General features: G+C 55.4%; 3 protein-coding genes across 3 annotated transcripts; 2 read left to right on the top strand and 1 right to left on the bottom strand.

Moving 5' to 3' along the window:
• Positions 1–2,635: 2,635 nt before the first annotated feature.
• COCSUDRAFT_19285 (cobW-domain-containing protein) lies at positions 2,636–5,233 on the bottom strand (the record flags this gene model as incomplete). The annotated part of the gene is made up of 8 exons (XM_005644287.1): positions 2,636–2,788; positions 2,931–3,035; positions 3,175–3,336; positions 3,651–3,797; positions 4,269–4,427; positions 4,631–4,723; positions 4,867–5,004; positions 5,126–5,233. Coding segments are annotated over 8 exons (1,065 nt in total), but the record flags the coding sequence as incomplete, so codon positions are not given.
• Positions 5,234–5,351: 118 nt separating this feature from the next.
• On the top strand, positions 5,352–22,330 carry COCSUDRAFT_58530 (hypothetical protein; the record flags this gene model as incomplete). Its single annotated transcript, XM_005644288.1, has 44 exons — positions 5,352–5,429; positions 6,313–6,435; positions 6,569–6,640; positions 6,770–6,923; positions 7,026–7,183; positions 7,423–7,554; positions 7,690–8,097; positions 8,286–8,496; positions 8,647–8,709; positions 8,841–8,908; positions 9,009–9,181; positions 9,388–9,460; positions 9,614–9,760; positions 10,102–10,269; positions 10,525–10,723; positions 10,841–10,969; positions 11,118–11,317; positions 11,544–11,621; positions 11,721–11,849; positions 11,964–12,083; positions 12,195–12,362; positions 12,573–12,810; positions 12,988–13,202; positions 13,494–13,703; positions 14,019–14,117; positions 14,386–14,637; positions 14,903–15,118; positions 15,465–15,641; positions 15,797–15,925; positions 16,061–16,178; positions 16,355–16,488; positions 16,752–16,953; positions 17,213–17,423; positions 17,626–17,779; positions 17,878–18,024; positions 18,252–18,479; positions 18,758–18,901; positions 19,205–19,327; positions 19,420–19,470; positions 19,619–19,882; positions 20,137–20,239; positions 20,384–20,436; positions 21,852–21,948; positions 22,137–22,330. 44 exons carry the CDS (start codon positions 5,352–5,354, stop codon positions 22,328–22,330), a joined length of 6,810 nt encoding a protein of 2,269 aa, XP_005644345.1.
• A 146-nt stretch (positions 22,331–22,476) lies between these two features.
• On the top strand, positions 22,477–26,439 carry COCSUDRAFT_1226 (FAD/NAD(P)-binding domain-containing protein; the record flags this gene model as incomplete). Its single annotated transcript, XM_005644289.1, has 10 exons — positions 22,477–22,557; positions 22,677–22,791; positions 22,978–23,160; positions 23,430–23,676; positions 23,879–24,083; positions 24,482–24,601; positions 24,958–25,158; positions 25,493–25,661; positions 25,949–26,107; positions 26,381–26,439. Coding segments are annotated over 10 exons (1,539 nt in total), but the record flags the coding sequence as incomplete, so codon positions are not given.
• Positions 26,440–26,962: the final 523 nt, after the last annotated feature.

Genomic DNA, 26,962 nt, shown 5'->3' on the forward strand with positions numbered 1-26,962 from the left:
CCAAAATCAAGGGGAAACGCAAGCGGGAGCTTCCAGGAGATGCAGAAGTAAGGTCCTGCAGAATACCGCAGAAGACACACCGAAGGTAATGACTTCTAGACGCACACGTGTTGCAAAGGTTGTTTGCCCTTCTTGACAAATTTGTTGAAACAGCCCACAAATTTGGCAGTCGCAGCATCAGCATGCCACATTTTCACTTGTGCCTCTGCAGGATAGCCTGCTCGAGACAGACAAATCAGTTTTCCATCATGCTGAGCATTTTGCGCAGGAACTGAATACAAATAGCAACGCTGAATGTCCGAGCGATGGAATGCCCTTCAGCCATCCCTTGAGCACTTCAGGGCCAGCAATAATTTTAAAAAGTCACGAGCAAATAGTATTCACCAGCTATTCTCCCAAGTGAGTACTCTGCTCAGTTCCACGAAGGGGCCGGTGGCTGAGGACAGTGACAGGGCCCTCGCTGCTGCTGGGCACGTCTTGGGTCGAGAGCCGTGGAGAGACTGTCTCATCGGTGGATGCTGATCGCAGCAGCACTGCGCTCGCGCGAGACAGCAGATCGCTCTGAGGCCGCCCTGATGCACTTCTGCTTGGAGCCAGCTGCAGCGACGGCTTCCTGCACTTCCTTGCCTGCACAACAAATGAGGAAAGTGAGGCTGCAGGCCACTTGTACCAGCCAGCACTGCAAACCTTTGTTGGAGATCACAGCAAAAGAACCGCCGCCCTTGTAGCCTTATTGTCACCCTTAAAAGACCACCCTCAACTGCAGGCACCTTCTTAATGTGTTCGGCTATTTCTGTAGCGCCCTTCAAGTAAGTATCCTCAAAAAGAGCGCCCCGGGGGCCTACCGGTCAAACAACAACAAAACACAGCCTGTGAGCCTTTTCAAATACAGGCAGCTTTTAAGGTGTTTCGGAAGCACGACAGGCAGTGGGAATGCACCTCCAGAGCACAGCCCCCGTCCCAGGTCTCGACTTCGCCGGCGCGGTCGCCGCCGCCATAGTGCTGCACGCTGCCATTTGAGCTGACCACCGCCACCGGCATGCGCTTCAGCTTGGCCACCGACTTGGCCACGGACGGAAAGAGCAGGCTCGAAATCACATTCGACGCGCCGTTCCCCACCACCAAAACTGCATGCACCAAGCAATGTCATCTCAGTCCAACGGAGGTCTTACAAGAATGTTGTAACAAGATGCCTGAGATATTTTGTAATTCTCGCGGCAAATGGAAAACCTGCAGCAGCACAGCCAAAAAGCAAGGCATTTAGAGATGGTTGATGGAAGGAAGGCCTGCTGACCTGAGGCGCCAAGATCGATGGATTTGCTGCCAAGCACCCCAGCAATACAGGCCGGGCCCCCGGTGTATGCTGTCGTCCTCAGGATGTGCGTGCGATGAGCCACAAAGACATCATCCAGTAGAGGCAAAAAACGCTCGGCAATGATCCTCTGTATCCTTGCCTGCATGATTGATCCCACCCTCGCTCAGATGCTTTTAGAACAAGTCTAAAATCCAAGGGCAATGACAAGTGACAGGCAGGGAGACTGTGTGATCTCGGAGCAACAACTCACGTAAGTTCTGCGGGCGAAGTGGTCGTCAGCCAACGTTGTGTCCAGCAGCACGCACAGCAAGTGGATAGTGTCACCAGGCTGTGCAAGCTGAGTGGCAGCATAAGCAACCGCCCTCTGAGAAGCCTGCACACCCCGTGACGATGTTTAAGCAGAGACCTTTAATAATTTGTTTCAGGATCTTGCTATCCCAAGTGAGGATGATGTAGCGCATGCTTGCTCTCCTGAGCAGGTTGGAGAGCCAGCCCGAACGCCCATCATATTAAAGTATATCCAACCCTAATGCAGTACGATAATTGCTAGGCCTCAAGACTTTATTTTCACACGATTTTGGCTTGGCCCAAATTCCATCAACCTATTATTACGAAGAGCGGAGGACCACCTAGGAAGCCTTTAGGAGGTGAGAGCATGACCGAAGGCAATCACTGCCATCTCGTTGCGACCATTACATCTTGTGTTAAATTACCTTCGAGTTTGTAATTCCGACTGCGATCGCTTTCCCCGAAGAAGGGGCCATTTTCCACATTGAACAAGCTCCCGGAAATCTTTCGGTCCTGCGAAGTCTGCGTCGTGCAAAATTGTGTACGCGGTGCTAGGACAAGCTAAGAAACCCAAATGTGAAACGAGTTTGAGTGCACAGCGTGTGCGTATTGTGTAGATTTTCCGTCACGGTTTCGGAGGCATAATCAGGACGTTTTGCTCGCACGTGACGATCCGTGACGTTAGGGGTAATTACTATATTAACATATTAATTACCCCTAGTGACGTGGCGTGAATCGCAGCAGCTTCTCTCTCAATGGACCCTTCATTATGAATTTCAAGAACAATCAAACTTTTATAATAGACTGCAATTTGACTACTGCAGAAGCATGCACCTCATGCACCAAGCTCATGCTGACTCTTAAGAAGCTTCACAAAGACCCACCAGTCTTGTTTTGCAATCGCCCGCGCGCACACAGGCATTCATCAGATTCAATCAAAATTGGGACGTCCCATGCCGTGGTAGTAGCCCTGCTGGCTAGCACTTAGCCGGTTGGCTATCACACAGCAGAACTGGCATGTCATTGTCTCATTCACACACGAGCAGCCTTCACGAGGCACTGCTGGAGACCCTCCCTCAGCACCTTGGCGTCCAGGTCCCTCCCAATGAAGACCATGCGGCTCTTGTGACTCTCTCCTTCTCTCCACGGCTTCCCTGGCGTACCCTCAAACACAGCATGCACACCCTGTGCAAGTACACAGCAATTTCTCACTTAACACAGAGTGGCAAGCCTCTACATCCGTCAAATGGTTAAGGATAAACAAAATTGTTTTCTGTAACAAGTGTGCAAGCATTGGTTAATGGGCAGGATGCTCAGCAAGAGTGACCTGGAAGATGAAGCGGTCCGGCCAGCCATCAATGGCCAGCACGCCCTTGAAGCGGTACAGGTCTTCCGAGGAGTCGATCAGCAGATCCTCCATCCAGTCATTCACCTGCAGCCAAGTCCCACAAACCTCCCTGAGGGTCTCCACACTTCCGTATGGCGCCCCCAACAAATTGCAGAAATACAGCCAGGGCACCTTTGTCAGACGCTACCCAAGAAAGCAGATGCTATCCCCGAATGTGACTCACCAGGTCCAGGTCGAGGTCCCCATCCAGCTCCACGCTGACCGATGTCACCTTGTCATCGTGCATGTGGTCGTGGTGACTGTGGTCATGCCCCTCATGGCTGTGGTCATGGGAGTGGCTGTGCTCATGGCCATTGCCGTGCGCGTGCGCCTCGCTGTGTGCAGCCTCGTGATCATGCTCATGATTGTGGGCGTGTGCGTGATCGTGGTCACTGTGAGAGTGGGAGTGGGAGTGGCCGTTGCTGCCCTCAATCTCCTCAATGACCTGCAACAGACGATGACACAGCCATGTGACCCTAGTCTGCTGCCTTGCAATTCCAAAGCAACCATCTGGCATAAAGGCCAAAGACCGTAAGTCAGCAAACATCAATTGAGCTTTTGCACCTTCTCCTTATCTGAACATGCAGAGTGAGAGTGGATTTGGAGACTAAAATGGTAATAATCACTTGCAGGAGGAGGGGGCTGGCGGCAATGGCACACCTCGTCTGCAACGCGGTCCAGGTCAAAGCCGCCGATGCCCAGCACATAGTCCGCCTTCACGTCGGCCCGCTGAGCGCGCACCACTTGCGCCAGGTTGTTGATGCTGCTCAGCCGCCGCTCCACTGACTCCAGCTCCTCCTTGCTCACCTGCAACGTCCATCATGGCTTGCATATACTGTAGTCGTCATTCTAAAACCCGCACCCTCGGCGGTGCGAATAGTTTTTCAAAGCAACCTTTCAAGGTCTTCCTGACTTACAATATACCAGGGTCGTGCTCCATTGGATTGGGTTTGTCGAGAGCTTTCCCACTCTGGTCTCAAAATTATGATAGGTTTCATATTTTGGGAGATAGGGTCTTAATTATCCACCCTTTTTAGCCAAAAGTGATTATTTATTGCGGGTTTTAGAATGGCTACTACAGTATATTCATGAGCACCGGCCCTGCATGTTAGGCTGCCATGCTGGCATGGCCAAGCAGATACAGCTTGTCCAGAGCCTTTCAAGACAGCAATTCTTCCCTTGAACATGCACCAGTAGCCCCGATTTCCAAGCACAATTCAGTAGCGAGAGGAATCCTCATGATAAGAAAAGACACACAATGAGCGGTGAGGTCCCCACCAGGTCTGTCTTGTTGAGGATGATGCGGTCAGCGTACGCCACTTGCGCGACGGCCTCATTCACAACGCCGTCCTCCTTCTCCTCGTCCAGGTGCTGCCCCACATGCTTGGCGTCCACCAGCGTCAGCACCCCATCCAGGCAGTACTGCTCTGCCACAGGCTGCATGCGCATGTGAAACTTTCACTCTGATGCGCGTCTTCTTGAGTGGGGTACGAGGCGGCAGTTGGGGGTTGGCCCCTCAACAGTTGGCCCCTCAACAGTTGGCCCCTCAAGGGAAGCAGGCAAGGAGTGCATATCAGAACTGGTGAACAAAAGGAGTAGGGCACACCACAGGTGACGGCTAGGAAGTGAGGGATGGGTACCTGGTAAGCACGGAATGTCTCGATGATTGGCTTTGGGTTTGCAAGGCCGGTGGTCTCGATCACCACGTGATCGAATTTGTCGCGACGGGCGACCTGGACAGTTTCAGGTTCGTCAGCATGCTTTCGCCCGGCCGGTGCGGCTCCAAGAACCCAGCTCAGCACAGCCATGAAAAATCGAGGATGCGCATCAGAAGAAAATTGCGATGTCAGAGGTGGTGATGGCAAGAGGGACGCACCAGCTCTTCCAGCATCACCAGCAAGTCTTCCTTGACAGTGCAACAGATGCAGCCGTTGTTGAGCATCATGATGGCTTGGTCTCCTTCAACAGATTCTTTGAACGCCACCAGCTCGCTGTCAATATCTATCTCGCCAAACTGCATGTGGCGAAAAGTCGCAGTCAGAAAGGCATAAGCTTGGAGCATGTCCCTGGATGGCAAGTTATGCACAGCATCACTGCTCGAAGGGGAACGCCAAACAGTACTATAAGGTCCCCACCTCGTTTTCAATGACAGCTATGCGCCTGCCGTGGTCCTGCTTCAGGAGTGCATTAAGCAGTGTTGTCTTCCCGCTACCCAAGAACCCAGTGATCACCTGCAAGTATACAAAATGACTTCAGGATCCTGGCAAAGCAGGGTTGTGCTTGCACCACAGCAGAGGAGTGGAGGCTTAGATGCGCACCGTCACAGGGATCCTATTATCAATGATGTCTCCTTCCACATCAATGTATTCTTCTGTGGCGCTGCAGCAGATTCGCCGCTCTGCTCTGCAGGACGATCTGACGCTGGCGTGCTGTCCCAAAGTAAGCTTTGTACGGCGTGCGATCGCACTTGGTCTTGAACATATTTGCACTTTGCTGGCATTTGGCACAAGAGATCTCCAGCTTTTGTGGCATGTGTGGGCTGGAGAGAGAAGGGGCTGGCTGGAGCAGGCCTTCATGATTGTCAAGTAATCCTGTTCACCTTCCTTCTGACCTGCACAGTGCTGATATTTTTGCTTCTATTATTGCATTATATTCAACGTTCCGATATGAGAAGGCAAATCGAATCGGGGTATCTCAAATGGAAGCCACCCCTAGGGCCTGACGTGGCAGCAATCACGTGCTCTTCTTGCAAATCATGATTATTAGTTCGTCTGCTCGTCTGAGGCCCGCGTACCTTGTTCAAGAATGGAGAAAGAAGAAGGGAGTCCTGACTGACATGAAGGAATGTCTTGAAAGTTGACAAGGCACGGACTTGCGGGTCTGAAATTGTGAACACCGATGTATAGAGCACGATGTTGAAAGGTGAGCTCGCTGGACGAGGCTTGCCCCGGATGCACGGGCATACTAAAGTAATTGCAGCGGATTATTTTCTGATGACAACGAGACCTTGTCAGCATTTCGATAGAGACTAATATTTCAGGAACGGATGTTGTGAGGCAGCTGGTGTTCTTGGTACAGGAGTGTATGTTCAGCTCTCTGGGCGATCGGACTCGCCCAAAACAGTGGACTTGCCAGCATCTGGTACTTTGAAGCAGCTGAAGTCCGCTGTTCGGAACGCTCTTCGGCCTGTCCTGGATGGCAAGGCAAGCTACTCCCTTTGGAAGGGAAAAGACAGAACTGATCTGGACATTTTGCACTTGATCACCATTGATTATTGCATAAAATTCAAGCCATTTTTATGAGGCACTCGCATGCATCGTAGGATTTCCTACTCACTAATTTCACGGTGGATGTCAAGCACGACGAGGATGTGCGGGCGCTGTCAGAAGGAGAGAAGCTGTGGGCTGTCCTTTCTCATGAGACCGACCACGTTGTGCCAACCAAGGTGCCAAAATGAGAGCCAAAAAATTCAGGACTGTAAAATATGGTTGGACTTTATGGTTGCTCTGGTCAGACTTTACGGACCTGGCGCCGATGCATATTTAGTCTGAGCTTTGCTGATGTGCTGGATGCCGCAGGAGCGCGTCAGCTTTCAGCCCCACCCCAATACGCTCACAATGGCGGGAGAGCTGGAGTACTGGGCTGCTCAGGTTGGCAGCCCGCCTGCTCATTCAAGACAGCAAAGCACTGGCTCTTTCGATTTCTCTTTGTGACAACTTGTAGGGGTTGGGAGAAACACGTAGTGCAGAAGGTATATCGATGCTGGCAATGTGATGCAGGGACGCTCTCCCCTACCATACGCACTGTCAGAGCTGATAGACAATGCTCTGCGGGCCACGCGGAACAACACAACTTCCAGGAAGATCATGATCACGCTGGCTACCTCGGGAGGCTCCACGCCCTCTGCTGGGCTCATCTCAGTCTGGGACAACGGTGCGTCCTTCCACTTGCCATGTTTTTCAATACCCACCAGCTGACCCATTATTTCTGCACACTGCGAGAAGCAGCTTTCCAAAGAGGTTTCTTGTTTTGCAGGGTGTGGGATGAGCAAGCGGGAGCTGAATGAATGGGCTGTGATGAATCTGAGCATGGAGGACAGGGGCGAGCAGCCTCAGGAGCCTGATGTGGGGCACGGCCCCACCCAGCGCAATGGCCCAGAGCGCTTCCTTTCTGGCAACCTGTCCTATTTCGGGGTAGGAATAACTCCCCCAGAATGACCCCCTTTTCCCATCTCTTTTATGTGCAGGGATTTGTGTGGATTGCCTCTCAAGCGCAGTACATGCCCTCAGGCACAGCATGCATCCTGTGTAACTGCCACAGCCGGGGCAAGACTGACAACGCAAAAACAGCACTATTGCAATTTGTAATGGCATGAACCAGAAAGAGGTGTAATTCACTCCCAACTGCACCGAAGGCAATATCCTGCATGCAGGTGGGCAGCAAGAATGCAGCCTTCTTCATGGGCGGCTGCACCAAGGTGGTGACGAAGAGCGCGCAAAGCAGCTTCGTGCACGAGCTGAGCCTCGCCGCTCGAGAGCTGGAGGAGCGATACAAAAATCAACAGGTGCTCTGCCACACCCCAGCAACTGTTGCCTTTGCATCTCTGACTTTCCATTTCAAAATGCCGCGCTAATGACCCACCTTACATCCATCAAAGATAAATGCAAGAGGATCTCAGCAGTCCACTTGCTGCGTGTAGGATGTATACGCTGAGGACTTGGTGCACCGGAGCCCTGGCGACGCATCCACGCTGACAGCCATCGAGACGGCCTTCCAGCCGCTGGCGCAGTCCTGGGTCGCTGCAGAGGCGGAGGCCGGGGGCGCCGGCAGCTTCACCCGGGTCATGGTCGGCCAAGTGAAGCAGAACATCCTGGGCCAGATTGCTGATGAGGCGGGCATGCAGCAGCTGTGCCGCGACCTGAGCCACCTGTACCACTACTATTTGCATGGGCCCCAGGGCTGCCGCGGCGGCGGCCGCGCGGCCGGCAGCCCCGGCCGAGACGGGCCCCTGCCGGAGATCACCATCCAGTGCATCTCCGGCAGCCGCACCGTCTGGAGCGTCAACCTGGCCAATATCACCGACGACATGGAGAGCCAGTACCTGCAGGTTGTTTATCACTCTGAACACCGGCGTGCATGGCTACCGCTGCTGAATTTGTCAACTACTCTAATGTTGCATATCTTGTATTTTTTTGGGCAGCTCGTGCCTCTGGGACGTTTGGACTGCCAGTCAAGTGCATTGTTCAATTAATGCATTGCAAACATTTGTGAAGTTTGTTTGTTGGCTGCGCGCAGGCGCAGCAGGCGGAGCTGCAGTTCTCACTGATGGTGCCGGGCAAGGGGATTGTCGCGGGGGCGCTGTATTACTTCCCCTTCCAGGACGAGCGCGAGACCCTGCCGGCCGAGGGCGCTGTTGCCTCGCAGCCGGAGCCCATCACCACCTACAACATGACCCAGCAGCCGATGGCCTCCCAGCTCCCTACCCAGGCCCCTCCACAAAACGATGGTGTGCCGCCCTCACAAATCCAACACAGCCAGTATGCATGCATGACTGACATCGCTGTGGTCTAGCTGGCGTTTTCTTTCTGCCGTTCCAGCATGTAACACGATGCATTGAGGAGAGTTTATCATCATGCGCATGGATTCTGCTTCGCAGGCATGGATGCTGCCGGGGAGGATGCGTCTTTCCTGTGGCAGAGGTCTCGCGCGCCGCTCTTCAGTGCCTTCTGGCAGGCAGGCTTTCCACCACACCACAGAGCTCACAGTGCATACTAAATATTTGCCTTCTCATCCTTTTGCGATCTCTTACACGCGTTCTGCCTCTCTTCCTGCTCATGCATGCAATGTCAGAAACATACCTGTGCGTGCAGGGCCGACTGATTCCGGGAGCACGGATTGAGAGCCTGCCTTTTATAGAGGTCCGTTAAACCTTGAGTACCCCATAACTCAGAATCTCCTGCAGCAAATTTGACAGCAAGGTGCTCTGCTAGCATGTTAATGGGGCTGTGGCGGTTGCAGGCGATTCGGATCAAGCGCAGCTCGGCGACGCGTGATGCACTGCCCGACGAAGCGTTCATGCGGCTGCGAGGCTCGCTGTTCTTCGGGCCGGCTTTCCTGGTGACGCGCAACAAGCTCACCTTCCGCGACAACCTCCAGGAGCTGCTTGCCTCCTCCAGCCCAGGCGCGCCCCAGTTCTCACTGACCCAAACAATTTTATTCAAACATTTATTATTCATCAACTCCCATTCATCTATCATGCTTGATCGAATGTAGCATCCCTGACTTTCAACATCGCCAGGGAGGTGCTTGAGGCTCCCACGATAAGCTGTGGAGCAGCAGGCATCATTGTGTGCAATTTTGATGGGAATTGACACGGATGTGATGGTGCAGGCGAGAGGACAAACCTGGAGCGCAAATTCCGGGAGTGGCTGACCAAGTGCCATACGACGCTGGACAAGCGCATCCGCTTTGTGGGCCTGGCAGAGGCCGCCATGCAGGCGCGCACATTTCCCAGACCATGCTGACATCATGCAGATGGATTATAAATGCTGATGGTGTCCTTTGTAGGCGAGAATATCTGCCGTGGCTGGGTTCTGAGAGGAAAAGCTAATGATCAAATGCAGGCGGCAGTGAGGTCCAGCAAGGGCGAGGATGCGACGGCCTTTGCGCGGATCGAGGACGGTTCGCGCACGGTGAGCCAGGGGGACGTCGTGCGCCTGAATGTCAAGCCCGCGATCATGGGCATGGTCCTCTACTTCTCCGTGAAGGAGGTGTGCCTCCTGGCTGGGGCCCTTTCAGACTGAATCCTTACATAGCCGCCATCTCTCAACATCATGTCAACAGGGCAATGACCAGTGTTAAATGGTGTATGATGGCTCCACGCTAGAAATGGATGCCAAAGTGCCCACCTCATGGCCCGTGCGCCCTGAGCTGATATTCACATTTATGAAGTGTCTGCTTGGCTCCCCTCCGAGCATAGCGCCATCTCCGACACCATATTAGAGGATCCGAGGCGCTTGGCTGGTGCTGGTCGAACAACAATGGTGCCTCCCAACTCACCAAACTGCAGTGTCTGGAGGCATCATAATCACGGCAGCTGCGGTCCGTGCAGGCTGTGAGGGCGGAGGGGGTGTATGCGAATGGCAGTGTGACGGTGCGGCCGCTGCCAGAGGAAGTGCATGGGACTGCGGCCGAGCGCACGCTGCCGCTGCGGCGCCTGGACGGCGGCCCCGTCGAGCAGAGAGAGGTCGATGAATACCTCGGCAAGGAGCTTCTCAAGGTTTGGGAATCTATTAATTTCTGTATCTTGTGCCGTATTGCTGCCTGCCGGGATTTGCATGCACTGCATATCACACACTTGATGCAGCTCTCAATGACAGGGGCCAAGTGCAGATTACATTCCTCCATGTTCTGACGCATTAGCCCATGACAGGGGACTCCTGCCGTGTATGCACCTTTACAGGCTTAGCATGAACGTGGCATACGAATAATGGCAAAAATAAACCGGACTCAGCGGTTTCTCGGGGTGTGGCAGGTGCCGAGCAGCCTTCGCCTGGAGCCGATCAGGCTGGCCACAGGGAACGCTGTGGAGCTGACAGCGGGCGCATCAATCCCTGCAACAGGCGTCACTGTGCTCAACGGCTCTGGGCAGCATGTGATCAGGGGCTTCCTGGCCGGTGACAAGCTCAGCTTCTCCATTGTGCAGCGGCTCTGGCGCCTCACCCCGGCATCAGGTGCATTTTCATACAATTGGCCTGTGCATGCTTGACGCCTCAAATCTTTCCTCAATAATGCCCTGCTCTTATGGCTTTGTTGACGTTCATGAAATTTAGGCCAATTTCCAAATGCAGGTGAAGGAGAACCACTTGCGGCGTCGCCAGAAGAGGAGCCAGGCCTGCCTCCAAAGAAGCGGAAGAAAGGAAGCAAGGGGAAGAAGGCAGCGGAGAGGACGCCTGAGCCGGCGGCTGACAAGGCGCCAGGTGTCCTCTTATTCTGCCCTAAAATGTTTCACCAGTTTCCTTTTTGCATAGTTACACAGGCATGCGCATCCCAATAATGTACTCAAGGGAACCCAAATAATTTGCAATTAAAATACTGAAGAGAACTATGCAACATGTCTGCATGCAGGGACGCTCATCATTGAGATTCCCAACCACACCCCCAACAAGGACAGCTTCCGCTTCGAGCGCATTGAGAATGGGCTGAAGCAGGCCGGCACCTACCGCCTGGAGTATGAGATGCAGCCCCAGCTGCCCGGCAAGGGGCTGCTCACCATTTCGACCGAGCTGATCGTCTTTCCTGGGCCGCTCGCTTGCTTTCACGTGCAGGTGACAATCACAACATGGCTTGCTCTTTTACATTCTCCTGCATGGTGCTAAGGGGAGCACCCCACGTCAACCCACATATGAAATGCACAGAAATTCATACGACAGTGAACATGTACAGCAGGTTGCATGGCTACATTTTTGAAAGTGAATTACCTGCAAATAGCATCAGTTGTCTTCTTGTGGTCAGCGTGGAGCAAGCAATCCCTGAGATGTCATGGTGCTGCAGGGAGAAGGGCGCACACTGCTGGCTTCCAGGGAGTTCATGCTGGGGGAGCATCTGCCCAGCCTCCAGCTGGTCCCAAGGGTGTGCCCCCTGGCCAGCCTGCTGTGTCCTTTCGCATAAGGCCGTCTGCAAATATTAATCTCCACTTAGCATTACCCTCACTAAGCATATTGCTTGCAGGATGCATGCGGCAACAAGCTGGACTCCCATCTGGAACTGCTGAAAGACATTAGTATTGAGGTTGTCACGGGCCCCGCTGATGATGACAGCGCAGTTGAAGCGATTCAGGACTTGCAGGCATCCTTTCAGGTATTGGTGCTTCACGTGCCTAGGCAAAACGTGATTTTGACCTTATCTCATCGCTTTTATGGTCCATAAAATCAGGCGCTGTGGGGAGGCTGACAGATGTGGAATGGTCTGCAGAGGGCTCATGATGCAGGGACGACCTCCATCTCTAGCATACAGGTCCTTGGGTCCACCACGCGCACGGCAACCTCTGTCTTCTGTGGGAGCTCCACCCCAGCTCCAGGCAGCATCCTGCAGGTGCACGCCTGCCTTTGCTGCGATCCGCTCTACCTCATCCCAACCCTTGCATCTTTTGTTGTGTCCATGTGCTCTGGCCAAGGATCCAGCCCTTTGCGAATGCATGTGCAGGCCCAGCAGCAGGCGGCGTCACAGCAGGCCATAGCGGCCGAGACGGTGCAGCTGCGGTTCTGCGTTGCTGGGCTGCAGCCGCAGCTGCTGCCGGTGCGGCTGCGCCCGGGTGCCCCCACAGGCCTGCGCCTGCTGCCTGGCCACCCCTTCTCCGACCACTCCGACCAGGTGGCACGCCCTCTCCCCTTCTCACCCTTAATGGCACCTGTTATGCCTGCTTGGCTCTTCATGCAAACGTAATGCAGCAGAATGACACTTTAAAAGTAAAATCACTTTTGCTGCGTCTCTGGAGTTGCTCGGATTGGAATTACTGCCATGCATGTGTCTCAAAGTCCGGTCAATGGTGATGTGATGGAAGTGCGGCGTGTTGTGTGGCAGGCTGACGAGGCGGCCGCGGTGATGACTCAGCTACCGCCGGAGCGCGCGGCCGCGCTGATGCTATCGCTGGCGAGCGGGGACGCGCTGCCGGGATTCCATGCGCAGGCGGTAGACGCTTGGGGCAACGCCACGGGCCCCGCCGATGCGCTGCTCTGTGAGGTCACCGTGGAATGCGAGGCCCTGTCCCCCGCGCAGTCATCCTTCCAAATCCCAGCCTCTGGCAGGGCTTTCGTCGAAGGTACCAGCCTCAAAATGCCACACCAGGATCACAGAGATCAATCCATCCGTGTGCACTGTTATTGAGCCCGTCAACAGCCCCTTTAACAAGCACATAGCTCTTTTGATGGTGACTGCATGCGACTTGTTTCTGCACCAATATTGCTGGAAATTATACTATATTTCCGTTTGATGGCAGGACTGGTGGCGGCCAGTGAGGGGTCAGCGCTGGGTCGGCAGGTGCCGCTGGCGCTGAGCGTGGCCTGCCGGCCGTCCGGCGCTGGCGCGGAGGCGGCGGTGGCCGCTGCCGGGCCGGCGCAGCCGCTCGTGTGCGCGCTGGAAGTGGAGCCCAGCACCGCGCCCGCCGCCATCGTGCTGCTGCATGACGGCCGACCGCTGCCGCAGCGAGAGCTGGTACTCTATTTTGTTACACTGTGTCCTGGATTGTTTGGACCTATCCCATTTGGCAGACAGTATTCTAAGGGTGGTTGAACCGGTTGTTTGAGAGTATTGAGAGTATATATATATATAGCCGTCTATTGAGTGGAAGAAAGGAGCAACGTACCAGGTCTCACAAGGACTGGGCCACACCTATTTAAGCATAAAGCTCGTACCCTCGTTTTTGGTTGTTTTGCGATTTTGCTGCCAAGAATACTTTGTCGCATTCATGCAGATACATAGGCTTGGTGTTCTGGATGTGTGCAGGAGGGTGAGGATGGGGAGACAGAGACGGTGTTTGTGGTGGAGGACATCCCGGCTGGCGCTGAGCTGGCGGGGCTGGCGATCCAGTGCCTGGACGCGGCCGGGCGGCCGGTGCCGGAGGGGACGGCCGGCAAGGTGCGCGCGACGTGGATCCAGGGCACCAAGAAGCTCAAGTACGGGCCCGACGGCACATTCGGCCTCCTCAACATCCGGGTACGCCTCCTGCCACGTGTTCCTGTTCCAAGGCCATTTCATTTTTTCCGTTCTTGGATTCTTCTGGGTGTCCTACTCCCACGTTGACCATAGACGGGGGAAAAAAGCTTCAGCACGCCTCCCAGCACACCTGCATATCAAGCAATATCCTGCTCCCCTTGTATTGAAAGAGCCCGGCGCAGAACACCATTATCGGGCACAGCTCTTTGTTACAAGTGTGTCCCTGTGCATGTCTGTGGTGGTCACTGTGATTGGCAGATTGGTGATAGCAGAGCCAGACCATGAGGTGCTGAGGTGTCAGGTGTGACTGGGCAGGTGAAGGAGGACGTGACCGAGGTAGAAACGTACGAGGTCAAATTCAAGTCGGCAGGACCTGCGCCGGTCGTGCTGGAAGCCATCCTGCTGGTGCTCAAGGTAGAGCACTGCCCTTCCACACCCTTTCAATAGTCTAGACACTGGCCGACCTTCTGGGACGCATTGTTTGGTCGCTTTGAGTGCTGGAGAGCTGTCAGCGTAATGTGGGGAACATGTATACTGAGATAGTAGAAGGATCTAATTTCCATCCATGCCCTTTTTCAGGTGTTAACGTGCATGACGTGTCAAGCTAGCACCTTGGGGTCCAGTGTATTGAATAAATACGTAACTCTGGTTCCCCAACCTGACGGAGGCACATGCGCGGCAGGTGCCTGCAGCTGCGCACGTGTGGCAGCTGCGGCTGGACGAGGCGGCCAGCACGCAGGCGCGCACGCAGGACGCCGACGTGGATGTCTGCAGCGGCTGCCCCTTCCGACTCGAGGTGGAGGCGCTCGACCGCTTCGGCAACCGCTGCCCTGGCGGCAAGGCCGGCGCGCTGCCGCCGCCGGTGCTGGCGGCCGACTCCGAGCGCAAGCTGGAATATGACGCTGACGCCTGGCAGCGCTCCTGGAGCGCCCAGGTCTGCATGCAGGAATCAGCCTGCTCTTGTATTAAATTACCCTTCTTGCCTGATTTTACTTGACACACCCCCCTTGCACTCTGCACTGCCTCAAAGTGAATATCAATCAGACAACAAAGAATTCATACTCTGAAGAGGACTGAGCTATTGGCCTGTAGACGGCCAATTCAAAGTTTCTGGGGCAGGTTGTCCTGGCGTGGAGGCTGCACCGCCTCCACTTATTTTAAACAAATCTGAGCTTCTGACTCAAATTGTGCATTCGCAGGGGAGCGGGGAGGTGCTGTCAGTGGACGTATTGCTGCGTGGGCGGCCGGGGCTGGTGCGCATGCATGTGTGCGACGCGGCCGGCACGGGCGGCGGCTCAGCGCTGACGCCTGATACACTCGAGCTGAAGCTGGCCGCGGGGCCCATGGCTGGGCTGGCCTTCGAGGGGCCACCATCGCTGGCCTGCGGCATGCGCGCTGTGCTGCCGTCACTGCGAGTCATTGCTGCCGACGACTTTGGCAACCGCACCACCTCCCCGGCATTTGAGGCAAGCTCCTCGCAAGGACATATTTATGAAAAGTTACGAGCAGACAGGGCAAAAGAGTTGCAATCATGTCTTTTGCAAAAGACATAATTGCATCAGTCATGAAGCAGGGATGCTCAACTGGAGCAGGCGGCATGACCTGCCACACTATGTATCATTCTCTGAATGCAGGGGCTCTGACGCATGAAAACTCCACTGCAATTGCGCTGAACCTTACGGTGGGGATGCCCGACCTGCCATGGAGCTGTTCCAATTATAGATGTGTCAGCAAGCTCTCTGAGGGGCGGTGCTGGTACAGGTGAGCCTGGTGCCGAGCGCGCTGGGTGGGGACGGCAGCGGCGTGGCGGCCACCGTCACCGTGCCCGGCGGCAACAAGGTCAAGATGAAGGACGGGGAAGCCCTGTTCAAGAACGTGCGCATCGAGGCGGATGCCCCCGGAGCCTACACCCTCCATGTCAAGTCCGCCTCCAGGAAGGTACTTTACCAGAAGTGCACTGCCTCATGCACCCGTAGTATTATGCATCATGAGCAGGTCATGCCTGCAAGACCCTGTTCCTGAAAAGAAAGTATTCCAAATTTGAATGGAGTGTATTGCCAATGTGCCGATCAAGGTGAGGCTTGCTTGCACAGGTGGCAGGGGATGCGTCGCTTGAGCTGCAGCTGTCTGCGACGAACGCTGTGAAGTCTGTGGCCCTCAGGGAAGACAGCCTGCCAGGCGATGGGTGCCGCGCCGGCAGCAGCATCACACTCTCCGCCGAGGTGCGTCTAAGGGCCCCACTCACTGTCTGAATGTCCGGCAGGGCCTGCTCTTCACTTGTGAAGGGCCATGCAGCACCAGCCAGCACAACTCTGGCAGTGTATTTTGGAATTGCCACAAGACGTCTACATGTGCAGGTCACTACGGAGGATGGAGCCGCACTGGATGCAGCAGCTGCGGCAGAGGGCCTTGCTCTCCGACTTGCACCGCCCGGCAGCGGCCGCGCCGATGAGATTATCCTCTCCCCATGTGAAGGTCTGTACACGCTCCATCTCAACCTTCATTGCAGGTTGACACCGCAGTTATGGCATATCACCACCAAGGTGAAAATTTCTACCGCAGATGCAAAAAAATTGGCTTGTTCCCTCGGGCGTTTGGTTGTCAATCTTCGTGTGTCTCTAAGCCAACACATGCTGTTTTGGGGTGTGCAGACGAGGGAGCTGGCGAGTCGAACATGTTCTCATTTGCAACTGACCCACTCTTGATGGCGGGGGACTGGACGGTAGTGGTGGAGTACGCAGAGCAGCGGCCGGAGCTGTCCAGGGCGCTCACAAAAAGAGAGGCTGTCTTGCGCAGCACCGCAGCCACCTTCCAGGCAAGGAGCTGCTGCATTGGCTTTGCAATTTCAACCCCCCATAATGCCTCCACGCTTATCCAGCCCTGCATGCTAGCAAGCTTAAAGAGTCTGTCATAAGTGAGAAGAGAAGCATTTGTCTCATGATTGAACCTAAGAGGAAGTGATCAATGTTGCACAGCATAAGATGCCCCAGAGTGGGTTCTGCGAGTATTCTCTGGTGGCCCGCATGCAAGGGAGTGTGCCAAATGCAGGTGATGGCGGGACCTGCAGTGGCGCTGGCATTGGACGACGGCGCAGCAGCGGAGCGGCTGGCCGCCACCAACGGCGCAGACGTGCGCGAGCGGCTCCTGCTGCCCGCCGCGGCACTGCAGCTGCGAGATGAGCAAGGAAATGCCGCCCCGGCCGCTGGCCGCCGCGTCCGCCTCAGCCTGCACTGGCCGCAGGACCGCGAAGGTAATGGGTCTCACTGTATTGTTTTGAGACTGTGAGTGGTTTTTTGTACTATCTAAGTCCTCTTGGACAGTACTGATAATGCAAAGGCTTATCCAGCCGCCTCTCTTACGCGCACTTCTTGGCATAGAACAGTACTGCAGTTCCAAGATGTGCGGTCCCAAAGAAGAGCATATGCATCCTGCTTGTGCAGCAGCCCATGTGCAACATGGTATAAGCAACAAGGTAAAAGTGTCTTGAGGGAAGGAGAGGGTGACTGCAGGCGGGGACGGCAGCGAGCTGCCCAAGCTGGAGGTGGAGGCAGCGTCGCGGAGGACGGACGAGCGCGGCCGCGCCTACTTTGGCGACGTCAGCATCGGCGAGGGCTCCGGCCGCGTCGCGCCCGACGAGAACACCGGCGCCAACCGACAGGGTGGCGCCATGGAGCTGCTCCTTGTGGCGGAGGTGGCCGGCCTCGGAGACGCCGACGCAAAGTGCGGCAGCTCGTTTCTTCGGGCCTTTTCCACTTGAAGCTTTCAAAGTACAGAGTATGACGGGTTGTTGGGTCACAGCTACTGGGTGAAGGTGCCTCTTGGTGTGGATAAATGATCAAAAATAGATGATGAGAATTGATTGTTGATCAGCGTTGCACGCAGGACGATGACTTTAGAGGACCTGACTTTGTGTGGCATGCAGGCAGTGGGTGCGAGCGTGGACGTGCCCGGTGCTCTTCTCGGACAATGCGGCCGGCTTTGCGGCGGCAAAGGAGCTCACAGAGAGGCATGCGGCGTTGTCGGCGCAGCGGGATATGCTGCAGGAACGCCTAAGCACGACAGGCCGAGCCGCCCAGGTCTGACACCAATTAGCGTATTTATGTTTATTACTGAAGATCGTCTTTGTAGCCTCAGCACTGCGGATATGTTTAGAGTGGCGACTGTCTTCCTGCAGGCAGCCGCAAAGGAGCTGAAGGCCAGGACGAAAGCAGTGTCAGACTGCAGGCGCCCTCTGGGCAGGAACGCGCCGGAGACTGCCGAAGCTGCAGAGGCCGCCGTGTCGCGCCTGCAGAATGGCGCGCAGGAAGCTGAACAGCCTCAGGTGAGCTTAAACACCTACCCCAATCAGCGCCCCCCCAGGGTATGGTATCAAATTAGTACTTTTGCATCAGTGGAATCTTCGAGTACCCCACCCTGGTACAGTCTCAAATATCCATGACACGCTAGGCGCGGCGCTCTGCATAAATCTGTAAGCGTCTCAGTGCTGCAGAGCAAGAGAGCGGATTTCTGAAGAAGAATACAGTCAGCCGAGAAAATCGATGGCTGCAGGTGGAGGCGCGGTTTGGGGAGCCGGGGGGCCGCTTAACAGAGGCGCTGCGGCGGTGCCTGGCGCTGGAGGACTCCGAGGTGGTGGGCTGTGTGGCGCAGCTGGCAACCGTGCAGGATGCTGCGCTGGCACGGCTGCTGTCGGCCTCGTACAGGACCATCATGCAGCTGCTCGTCGTCAAAACGCAGGCCGCTCAGAAGCGCGTCACGCAACACCTGGCCAAGCACAAGGTGGGGTGGTGTCAGATGGGTGCATGCATGCTTTGCAAATCAGCACTTTAGTGCTACTTCTCTGCAACTGTCGTTGGTTTGCAGCAGAAGTAAGAGATGGGACGGTGCAAGAGCTGGAAGTTTGTGGCCCACCATTTTCTTTGAAGCACTAAGTTGCGGTAATTGTTGGGTCTCTCAGGCACTGCATCTGCCATGAGGTCTGCTCAAGCTTTATGAGATCGAGAAGCAAGAGTCTGCTGTCTGGCATGAAAGGCTGACGAAGACAGTGTGTGCGGCAGTGCGACGTGCCAGACATGCTGAGCATGAACATGTGCGCGCCCTTCACGGGCAAGGACGGCGACTCGCCCGGTTTTGAGGCCGCCAGCGACCGAGCCCGGGCCCTCACGGCCGCCGCCTGCCACGGCTCCGACCCTCCCCTGGCCGTTGCGCTGCCTCACACACGCGCCATGCAGTCGCAGAAGCGAGGCAAGCCTTCACTTGCTCCCTACAGGCTTCAGATCCCTATTTCTCAGGGGACTCTGAATAAATTGATCAGAATTCTTCATTAAGAGTCCCCTGTGCTAGATCATGAAAGGAAGATGAGATCACCCAGTTGTACCACATGGTGCCATTTGGCATTTGGCGTGCAGCCTTCTGCGTGGCCAACAGACAGATGCAGCTGAGAGGTGAGTGTCTGTTTCTGTGATGTATTGACAACAGTTGATTTCTCAGCAGGTGCAGGCAAGGACATGGAGCTGGGGCCGACAGACTGGCCCCAGGGCTGCCTAGGCTATGTCTTCAATCTGATACGGCCCACGCAGCAGGGGCACCGGCGGCAGCTCATGCACTCAGCCTTCAACCAAGTGCTGGTGAGCTCCTGCTCTTCTGGAGCCGCAGGTACATACTGCGTGACCTTGCATATGTGGAAGCCAGTGTCTCAATCGTTGAATGCTGTGTGCAGGTCTTTGAGACGCTGGAGGAGGCCTCAAAATACAGGGAGTTCATGACACAGGTGAATTTGGAATGTCACCTCAATCGGCATTAATGGACCTTGCTCTTGCACCACATGCCTAAGAGATTGAAGTGGAATGAACGTTGCAATCCGTCATGACATCCGTGGGTTGAGGCCTGACACAGCCGCGCTGTGCATTTGCGCGCAGGTTCTGCACTCAAGCATGCCGCAGGTGGTCACAATCCAGGACATGCGCTGCATAACAGCCATCGGCGTTATCAAGGGCTCGTCCTGGCGGGTACCCACGTTGGAGGAGAATCACTTCCGCTTTGGCACTGCGCCACAGCCTGGCGCGGCCGGCGGCAGCGGCCGGGGCGAGGATGCCGCGGAGGAGGAAGCTGCGCTGGAGCTGCTGCTGGAAGCCCTGCGCGTGCGGGACGAGGCGACCGAGCGGCAGCAGGCCGTCAGGGCGGTGAGACCCACTGTGTCAGTCTACCTTTCTGATCGTCTTGGATTCGCACATTCCACAAGATACTGTCCTGGGCGAAGGCAGCTTACAGGGTTGACACGCCATTGTTGATGCGTGTGCTAATGGACATTGCCGCGGATTCAAATTACAAGTTCAATTAGCCTGACCAGCTTACATGGCGGCTGGGAGCTTCTAGGTGCCAAAAGTGTGCATGTGAGGCATATTGGAAGCATGACCGGGTGTTTGTGACGGTGCAGGAGGCGGAGGATACAGAGGCGCAGTGTCGCGGCGAGCTGGAGGAATTGCAGGCGCAGATCCATGAGCTGGATGCCCAGCTCTGCAGCCAACACCCTCCACCAGGTGCTGCACGCAAATCTTTCTTAGGGCTGAAGCCAGAAGCCGTGCCAATAAAGTTTGTGAGCCGTGCCCATCACACCTGGCGAGTTGCTGTCGGGCAATGACTGGCCGTTCGGGTACCACACCATTTCGGATCTGGCGCTGCAGGCGGGAACCGGAGAAAAGCCAAGAAGCGGCCGAGTGTGGGTGGAGCAGGCGAGGTCAGAGCATCGGAAGCTACGGAAGACGGTGACACAGAAACCTACACAGACAGGCGCAGCAAGAGAAGGCGATGACAATTGACAATTTCGACATTGCAGATGCGATAATGTCGACAGGGGCGTATGAATACCAGGGACAACTAAATGTGTTACTTCTGGGAGTAGTCGAACGTCACATTCAGCACCGGACCTTGCAGCGCGCAACAAGCTTCTTTGGTTCTCGCGTCTTGTTTGATTGTGAATCTTGGTGAACAATGTCCTTGTTCTCTTCAGAATACCGAGGTCCAAGGTTTCGGCGTGGAAATTTGAATCAAAGGGGAATGCCGGATCGGGAATCGTCATGCAGTCCCGTAAAATCGTCCGCCAACTTCTTCAATGTGAGGTCGATACTGGCGGTCTTATTGGACTGGTACCTGCATCTGTCGAGTACAGGTGCCTTTATATTAGACAGCGAAGTGTTTCCGAGTCACATCTTGTTGCGATCAGCTGTGCAAGTGACAAGTGGGCAAGTACCACGGCTGTCGTCATCAATGAAGGCCGCCGTGGACACGAACTTGTACTAAACCTTGTAAGGCGTGGTCCAGCTGGTCGGTATTCCAATGGATAGCAAACGAGGCCACGTTGTGGCCGCATTGGCGGAGGCCTTCTTTCCGGCTCTGGAAGAAGAAGCTAACCTTGCGCAAGCTGCTGGCAAGAGCAAGCTTGCCCAGTTCTTGAAGACAGGCGGTGGATCTATGAATTTCATGGTTTTGGAGGCAAGCTGAACCCCGTAGAACCCCCCCTTGACAGTGCAGACGCTCCATTAGGTCTTGGTGTACTGCCTAGGACCATCACATCAAGTCTGGCTGAGCTAGTATTTCGTCAAACGATGCAAGAGGGCCATGCATACTAATTTGGTGCCGGAATTACATGTATTCGAATGATTTTTGGTCTGATAGTGGTGCGCAAATGCTGCTCCAGGTGCTTCATGGCATGACACTCCTGACGCCAGAGTCTCAGCAGGAATTGGCGTTGTAAGTTCTCCCAGCTTCTGATCTAGCTCCTGCCACATGCACAACCACTTGGGATGTGGCGTATGTTGCCTTTTTTCCCGTTCATGCACCTTTGACAATACTTGCATTTTCGCAGCTGAGGCTCTTGTGCACGCAGGCTCTTTGCCCTGCTGAAGACATGGGCTGGCACGATGGCAGTGGGGGGTCCAAAAATGCTCATTCCTAAATGCACCTTGATGCGGCCATTTGCAAAGCTTCCCTTGAAGCAGAGGGAAGCCATCTTGCAGTACTGGGCCACATCTCCCATTCCCCTTCTGAAGAAGGTGTGTTGTAGATCGAGGCTCATTTCCATTTTGCATGCAGGTGCTGTCAACCAAGCCATACATCTGGTGCCTATTACGACTTTGTTCATGTTGCTTGCAGGCTTTCAAGGGCCTGAAGAGCATCATTGTGAGCACCATCTTCAATGCTGCGGACGAGAAGGGCCGCAACCCTCTGTGGCCTGGCATCCTCTATGAAGGTCTGCTTTCAAGCCTTGCAGACACCTTGTCTCACAACCCACGTCACCCCACCTCAATCTGATCAAGCACTCCGGATCACTCTAGCCACTGCCTGTTGGGTCTGCAACAGTGCCCCTAACAAGGTGTTCGCAGAAAAGGAAAGTGAATGCAGAAAAGGAAAGTGAATGCCTGCTCACTCAATCCGCAGGTGGTGATCCGGACCGGCCTCTGGCGCCGCTGCCGGAGAGGCTGAGCGCGGAGGCGGCTCTGGCGGAGGCCATCCTGGACCTGGCTGACGTGGCGTGCAAGAGCGCTGACGAGCTGCGCCAGCTCATCGCTGCCCACGGCTGCCAGGCACGAGCCCTTGGGCCCAACTGGAGCAGGATCCTGCCTCATGACTGAAGGCCAACGAGCACCAATATTTAACATGTGCATGAGGAAGCTGTGATTGAGCTGTCGGCAAAATTCAAAGTTCGTGGGTGATGTGTACATAACTGGACACTTTTATGGGTGTGCAGGTGACATGCTTGGCGGATGGGACACTGGAGGTGGAGTGTGATGCGGTGATTGTCGGCTCCGGCGCTGGCGGCGGCGTCACTGCAGCGCTACTGTCAGAGGCCGGCGCCAAGGTGGGCATGCTCCCACACCAGCACCCCTACATCGTTGTGTGCATCACCCACAAAGCACCTTTCCCATGGCGTCTATGGTGGCATGGGAAGGTTGTGAGTATTGTGCGTGTGGGCTGCAGGTGGTTGTGCTGGAGAAGGGGCGATTCACGCCGGCGGCTGAGCTGCCGCTGAGGGAGCGGCAGAGCTTTGAGGAGATGTACGAGATGGGCAGCCTCATGACCACCCAGGACGCAGGTGCGCACACATGCTCCTACTTGCAATCCTCCTTATTTGGCTCTACTTGCCACACCCGCAAACATGCCAAACCCTTGCTCCCTCCCCACTGCACGGCATGTCTGGACACATGCAAGGCCACGGGAAGCAGAGAGTCAGGAAGATCTTGAATCAGGGCCCAACCTATCATAATTTGCCATGTGGCAGGCGTGAACATTCTGGCGGGGTCGACGCTGGGCGGCGGCACGCGCGTCAACTGGCAGGCATCCTTTGAGACGCCGGCGCACGTGCGGCGCGAGTGGGCCACGGAGCATGGCCTGCCAGCTATCGCCTCTGAGCAGTATGACCGCGCCCTCCGTGCCGTCTGCACCCGCCTCGGCGTCACCACAGGTGCTGTCACCTTCAAATTTAAGTTGTCATCAGTCTTAAGTCTTTGTGGGCTGTGTTCAGCAAGCCGTGTGGGGCCCAGCCTGATCACCATGGCGCTTCTAAGGCCGAGCTTTCTGTCTTTGCCACAGCAAGTCAGAGGCCACATTAAAAATGCAGGGGCAAGCTGTTGAAGCACCCAGGAAAGTTGTTGACGGATGCAATGTGACAAAAAGGAAAATTCATGAAGGATTTTAGTCAATGACGGAGCTCATGAGCATTTGGTGGCGCAGGCATCAAGCAGCACAGCTGCCCCAACGAGAAGCTGAAGGCGGGGCTGGAGGCGCTGGGGGTGCACTGCGGTGAGATTCCGCGCAACTGCAGCCGCGAGCACAGCTGCGGCCACTGCTGCTTCGGCTGCCCCTCCGGCGACAAGCAGGACGCCACCGGCACCTACCTCGCCGACGCCGCCAGAATAGGCGCCAAAATCTTCACCGGTGGGCACTCCCTTCCTTTCTTCCAGCTTAGAAATGCATGGATGTACCTTAAATATGTGAGAGAAAGCACAGATTAAAAGGGAGACTTGGCGTGGTACAAGGTACACTAGCACAGCCGCTGCCAGAGATACTGCATGTTCTCAAGTCAGCATCAGGGGGTGCACGATTATATGTCTCGCCCTGTTCCTTGCAGGGATCTTTGCCGAAAGGGTGCTGATGAGCAAGATCAAGGGGGACAAGCTGAGGAAGCGCCGTGCGACCGGCATTGCCGCGCTGACCACGTCCGCCTTCCCCAATGGCCGCCAGTGGCGGATAGTGTTCAAGGCGCGGTACGTAATCAGCTCGGCCGGCGCGTTGCACACGCCCGCGCTGCTGCTGCGTAGCAAGATCTCCGTCAACGGCAACGTGGGCAGGAATCTGCGCCTGCACCCGGCCACCGCCGTCATCGGCGTCTTCAGCAAGGTGCTCCATGTTTCCATAGCTTTCACACCTGGAGGGATATAATAGAATGGTTCCACCAAGCACATGCACAGGAACACACTTGCACCAGTGCAGTCTGTGCCATGAGGCCATTGCGGATCACCGCCCAGAACACACAATAGTAATAGCATTGAGCGGTATTGGAAACCGAATATTGTGAGAGAAGCAACATAGTCATTGCCAGCCTTTTTCTGAGAGCCCCTTTGGGATCCTGTATAGATCACACCTGCCAGAAATAATGTACTTGAAATTTTGAAATGGTTGTAAATATGCAGGGGCAGGAGGGCGAGAGGGATCCGAATCCGGGTCCCAGGACGTTCCGGCATGCCAATGCGCCGCCGCTGCCGGGAGTGGACAGGAATTGGGAGGGAACGCTGGATGTGCCCGAGGAGATACTGACCTGGAAGGGCTCCATCTTCAGCGTGTTTAGCAATGCCGTCGCAGACTGGGACGGCTCTGGCTACGGTCCCCTCCTCCAGACGCCCTCGGTGCGCCATTCACACCCGCTGCACCCTCCTCTGAAAACATGCAACCTTTGGAGACAAGCAAGACATTAGAACAAGGAGAGAATGCCCAGCCAGGTGCCTGGGAGGATAGATTGCTAATCTGCTTCGAGGGTCCTGTGCCCACACATACTTTGTAGAGGTTGCTGCACATGTGGTCAACCTGCTGATGCATTGCTGGGGGATCTTCTCAGCAATTCTGCAGCTGGAGTAAATCCTTGTGAAGTCAAGGCCGTCTGAACTGCCTCCAGAAGAGACCAAAGCTCAAGTGTGTCTGAGGGACGCCATTCAAAGCCAGATTTGATGCCCACCATCTGACGGGTCAGCCCCATGTTGCGCAGGCGCACCCGGGGCTGATGGCGGCGTCGATACCGTGGCTGTCGGGGGTGGACTACAAGCGGCTGTGCGCGTGGATGCCCTACGTGTCCATCGTGCTCGTGCTCACTCGCGACCGCGGCTCCGGCCGCGTCACCATCGGCAAGGACGGCCTGCCGCGCCTGCGCTACTGGCCAGACGCCCACGACCGCGCCAACATGATGAAGGTGCCGCCTTCCTTCCCCACCATGCTGCTGTGCCGCTGCATGCTATCTGATTGTACTACTGCATCATTACTGTCCACTGAGGCAAGGTGCACCTGTGGAGAAGGTGCTTGCAAATGCTGCAAGAAATCCTACCCGCCTGGTGGGAAACTGATGCCGGTAGGTATCTTTGCTATGCAGGTCTACGCATTGAGCAGAGCCTGCTACCAATCTGCCTGAATGCCTGCCACTCGTCAAAATCCTGCGAGTTTGTAGAGTCGCCGTAACACAAGTGTGCATCACTCAGAAAAGTGCCTCTCGGTCGTGAGCTGAGAGGTGATCAGAATTTGGGGGACAGGGAATGGAGGCCGGGCTGCGCGCGCTGGCTGCCGGGGGATCCCTGATGGTGGGCACGCTGCAGGGCGGCAGCCGCGAAGCCACGCGCTTCGAGGCGGCCCGCGGCACGAACGGCGCCATGACCGACCCGGCCGCCTTTGATGGCTTCCTGGACCGCGTCCGCGCAGAAGGTGGTGCTGCTGCATTCCTTTTCATCCCAGGCCTTTTTACTCCACTTCTAGTTATGAGACTTCTCCTCTTGCTCAGGTAGAATGCTCTTTTATGTTTGACAATTATTTCCTAGTAGTGCCTAATGTCATTCAAAAGATGGCTATCCAGCAAATCGGTCTCTTTCCTTGAGCCCTGCGCGCATGGACTTGGGCAGGGTGAAGTAAGTGGGTTCACATAATGTCACAAGATAGGTGTATGGAAGTCTAGAGTGATTCACCGGGTGCTGACGCGGCTGCGATGCTCGCAGGCATCCACAAGAATGGGATGACAGTGTTCTCGGCGCACCAGATGGGCACCGCGCGCATGGGCGCCTCTGCCAAGACTTCTGTGGTGGACGAGCGCGGCGAGTGCTGGCACGTTGCCAACCTCTACGTCTCAGACGCCTCGCTGTTCCCAACCAGCACCGGTGCGCATTTACCCTTAGATTGTGGCCCCAATTGGGAGATTATCATATTGTTGTAATCTTGCTTCTGCTGCCTTTTCAGTCCTGGCCATTGTTTGCAGCCGCATTTCAGGACGTGAAAAGGTTTGCCTGCCGTGGTGCTACCATCGCGAGGGATACAAGGGTATCAGTTGCTGCCACGGTGCTGGTTGTTTTACAGCAGAGTTTTGAGGGTTGAGGCTGATGGGTGTCGTGCATAGGAAATGTTGTGAGATGAGATTTTTGGTGTGGCTGCAGGTGTCAACCCAATGATCACGGTTGAGGCAATGGCGTACATGGTTGCGGAGGGGCTGGCCGCGGATTTCAGGCAGCAGAAAGGACAGGATGCGCCCCCTGCACAACCTGGCTTGTCTCCTACTGCACCGGAAGAGTGACTGCAAGTTGTCTGGCATAAGCATGACAGGGGCCCTGTCATGCTGAGCAGATGTCAGATCTCAGGTCCTTGCCTTGCAAAACCAGTTCAATAATGGTTAGTGGGTACATGAAGAGAACAGGAGGCAAAAAGTGCCGGATCCTCCGCAGACGCATTGCCTGCACCTGTAAGTCAAGATGCCCATGCGCTTGGAGCGCAGAACGCATGCCTGAGTTCTGCATGCTGTCAAAGCACTCTGCAGATTAGTACTGGCTTAGTAAAGTATTGTGAACTTGACGTGCGGGAGTCACATCATGTCACATCATGTCACATCGATGATATCATTTGCGTCTTGGTGTATTATGATGATAATGCTATTGATATACATGTTCAAATCTGTTCATGACAGATCTGAGGAGCCTCAATTTTGGTTGATTGGCACAGCACCATTGACCTCCAAGCAGCAA

The sequence above is a fragment of the Coccomyxa subellipsoidea genome, assembly GCF_000258705.1.
Source record: "Coccomyxa subellipsoidea C-169, whole genome shotgun sequence".
NCBI lineage: Eukaryota > Viridiplantae > Chlorophyta > Trebouxiophyceae > Coccomyxaceae > Coccomyxa > Coccomyxa subellipsoidea.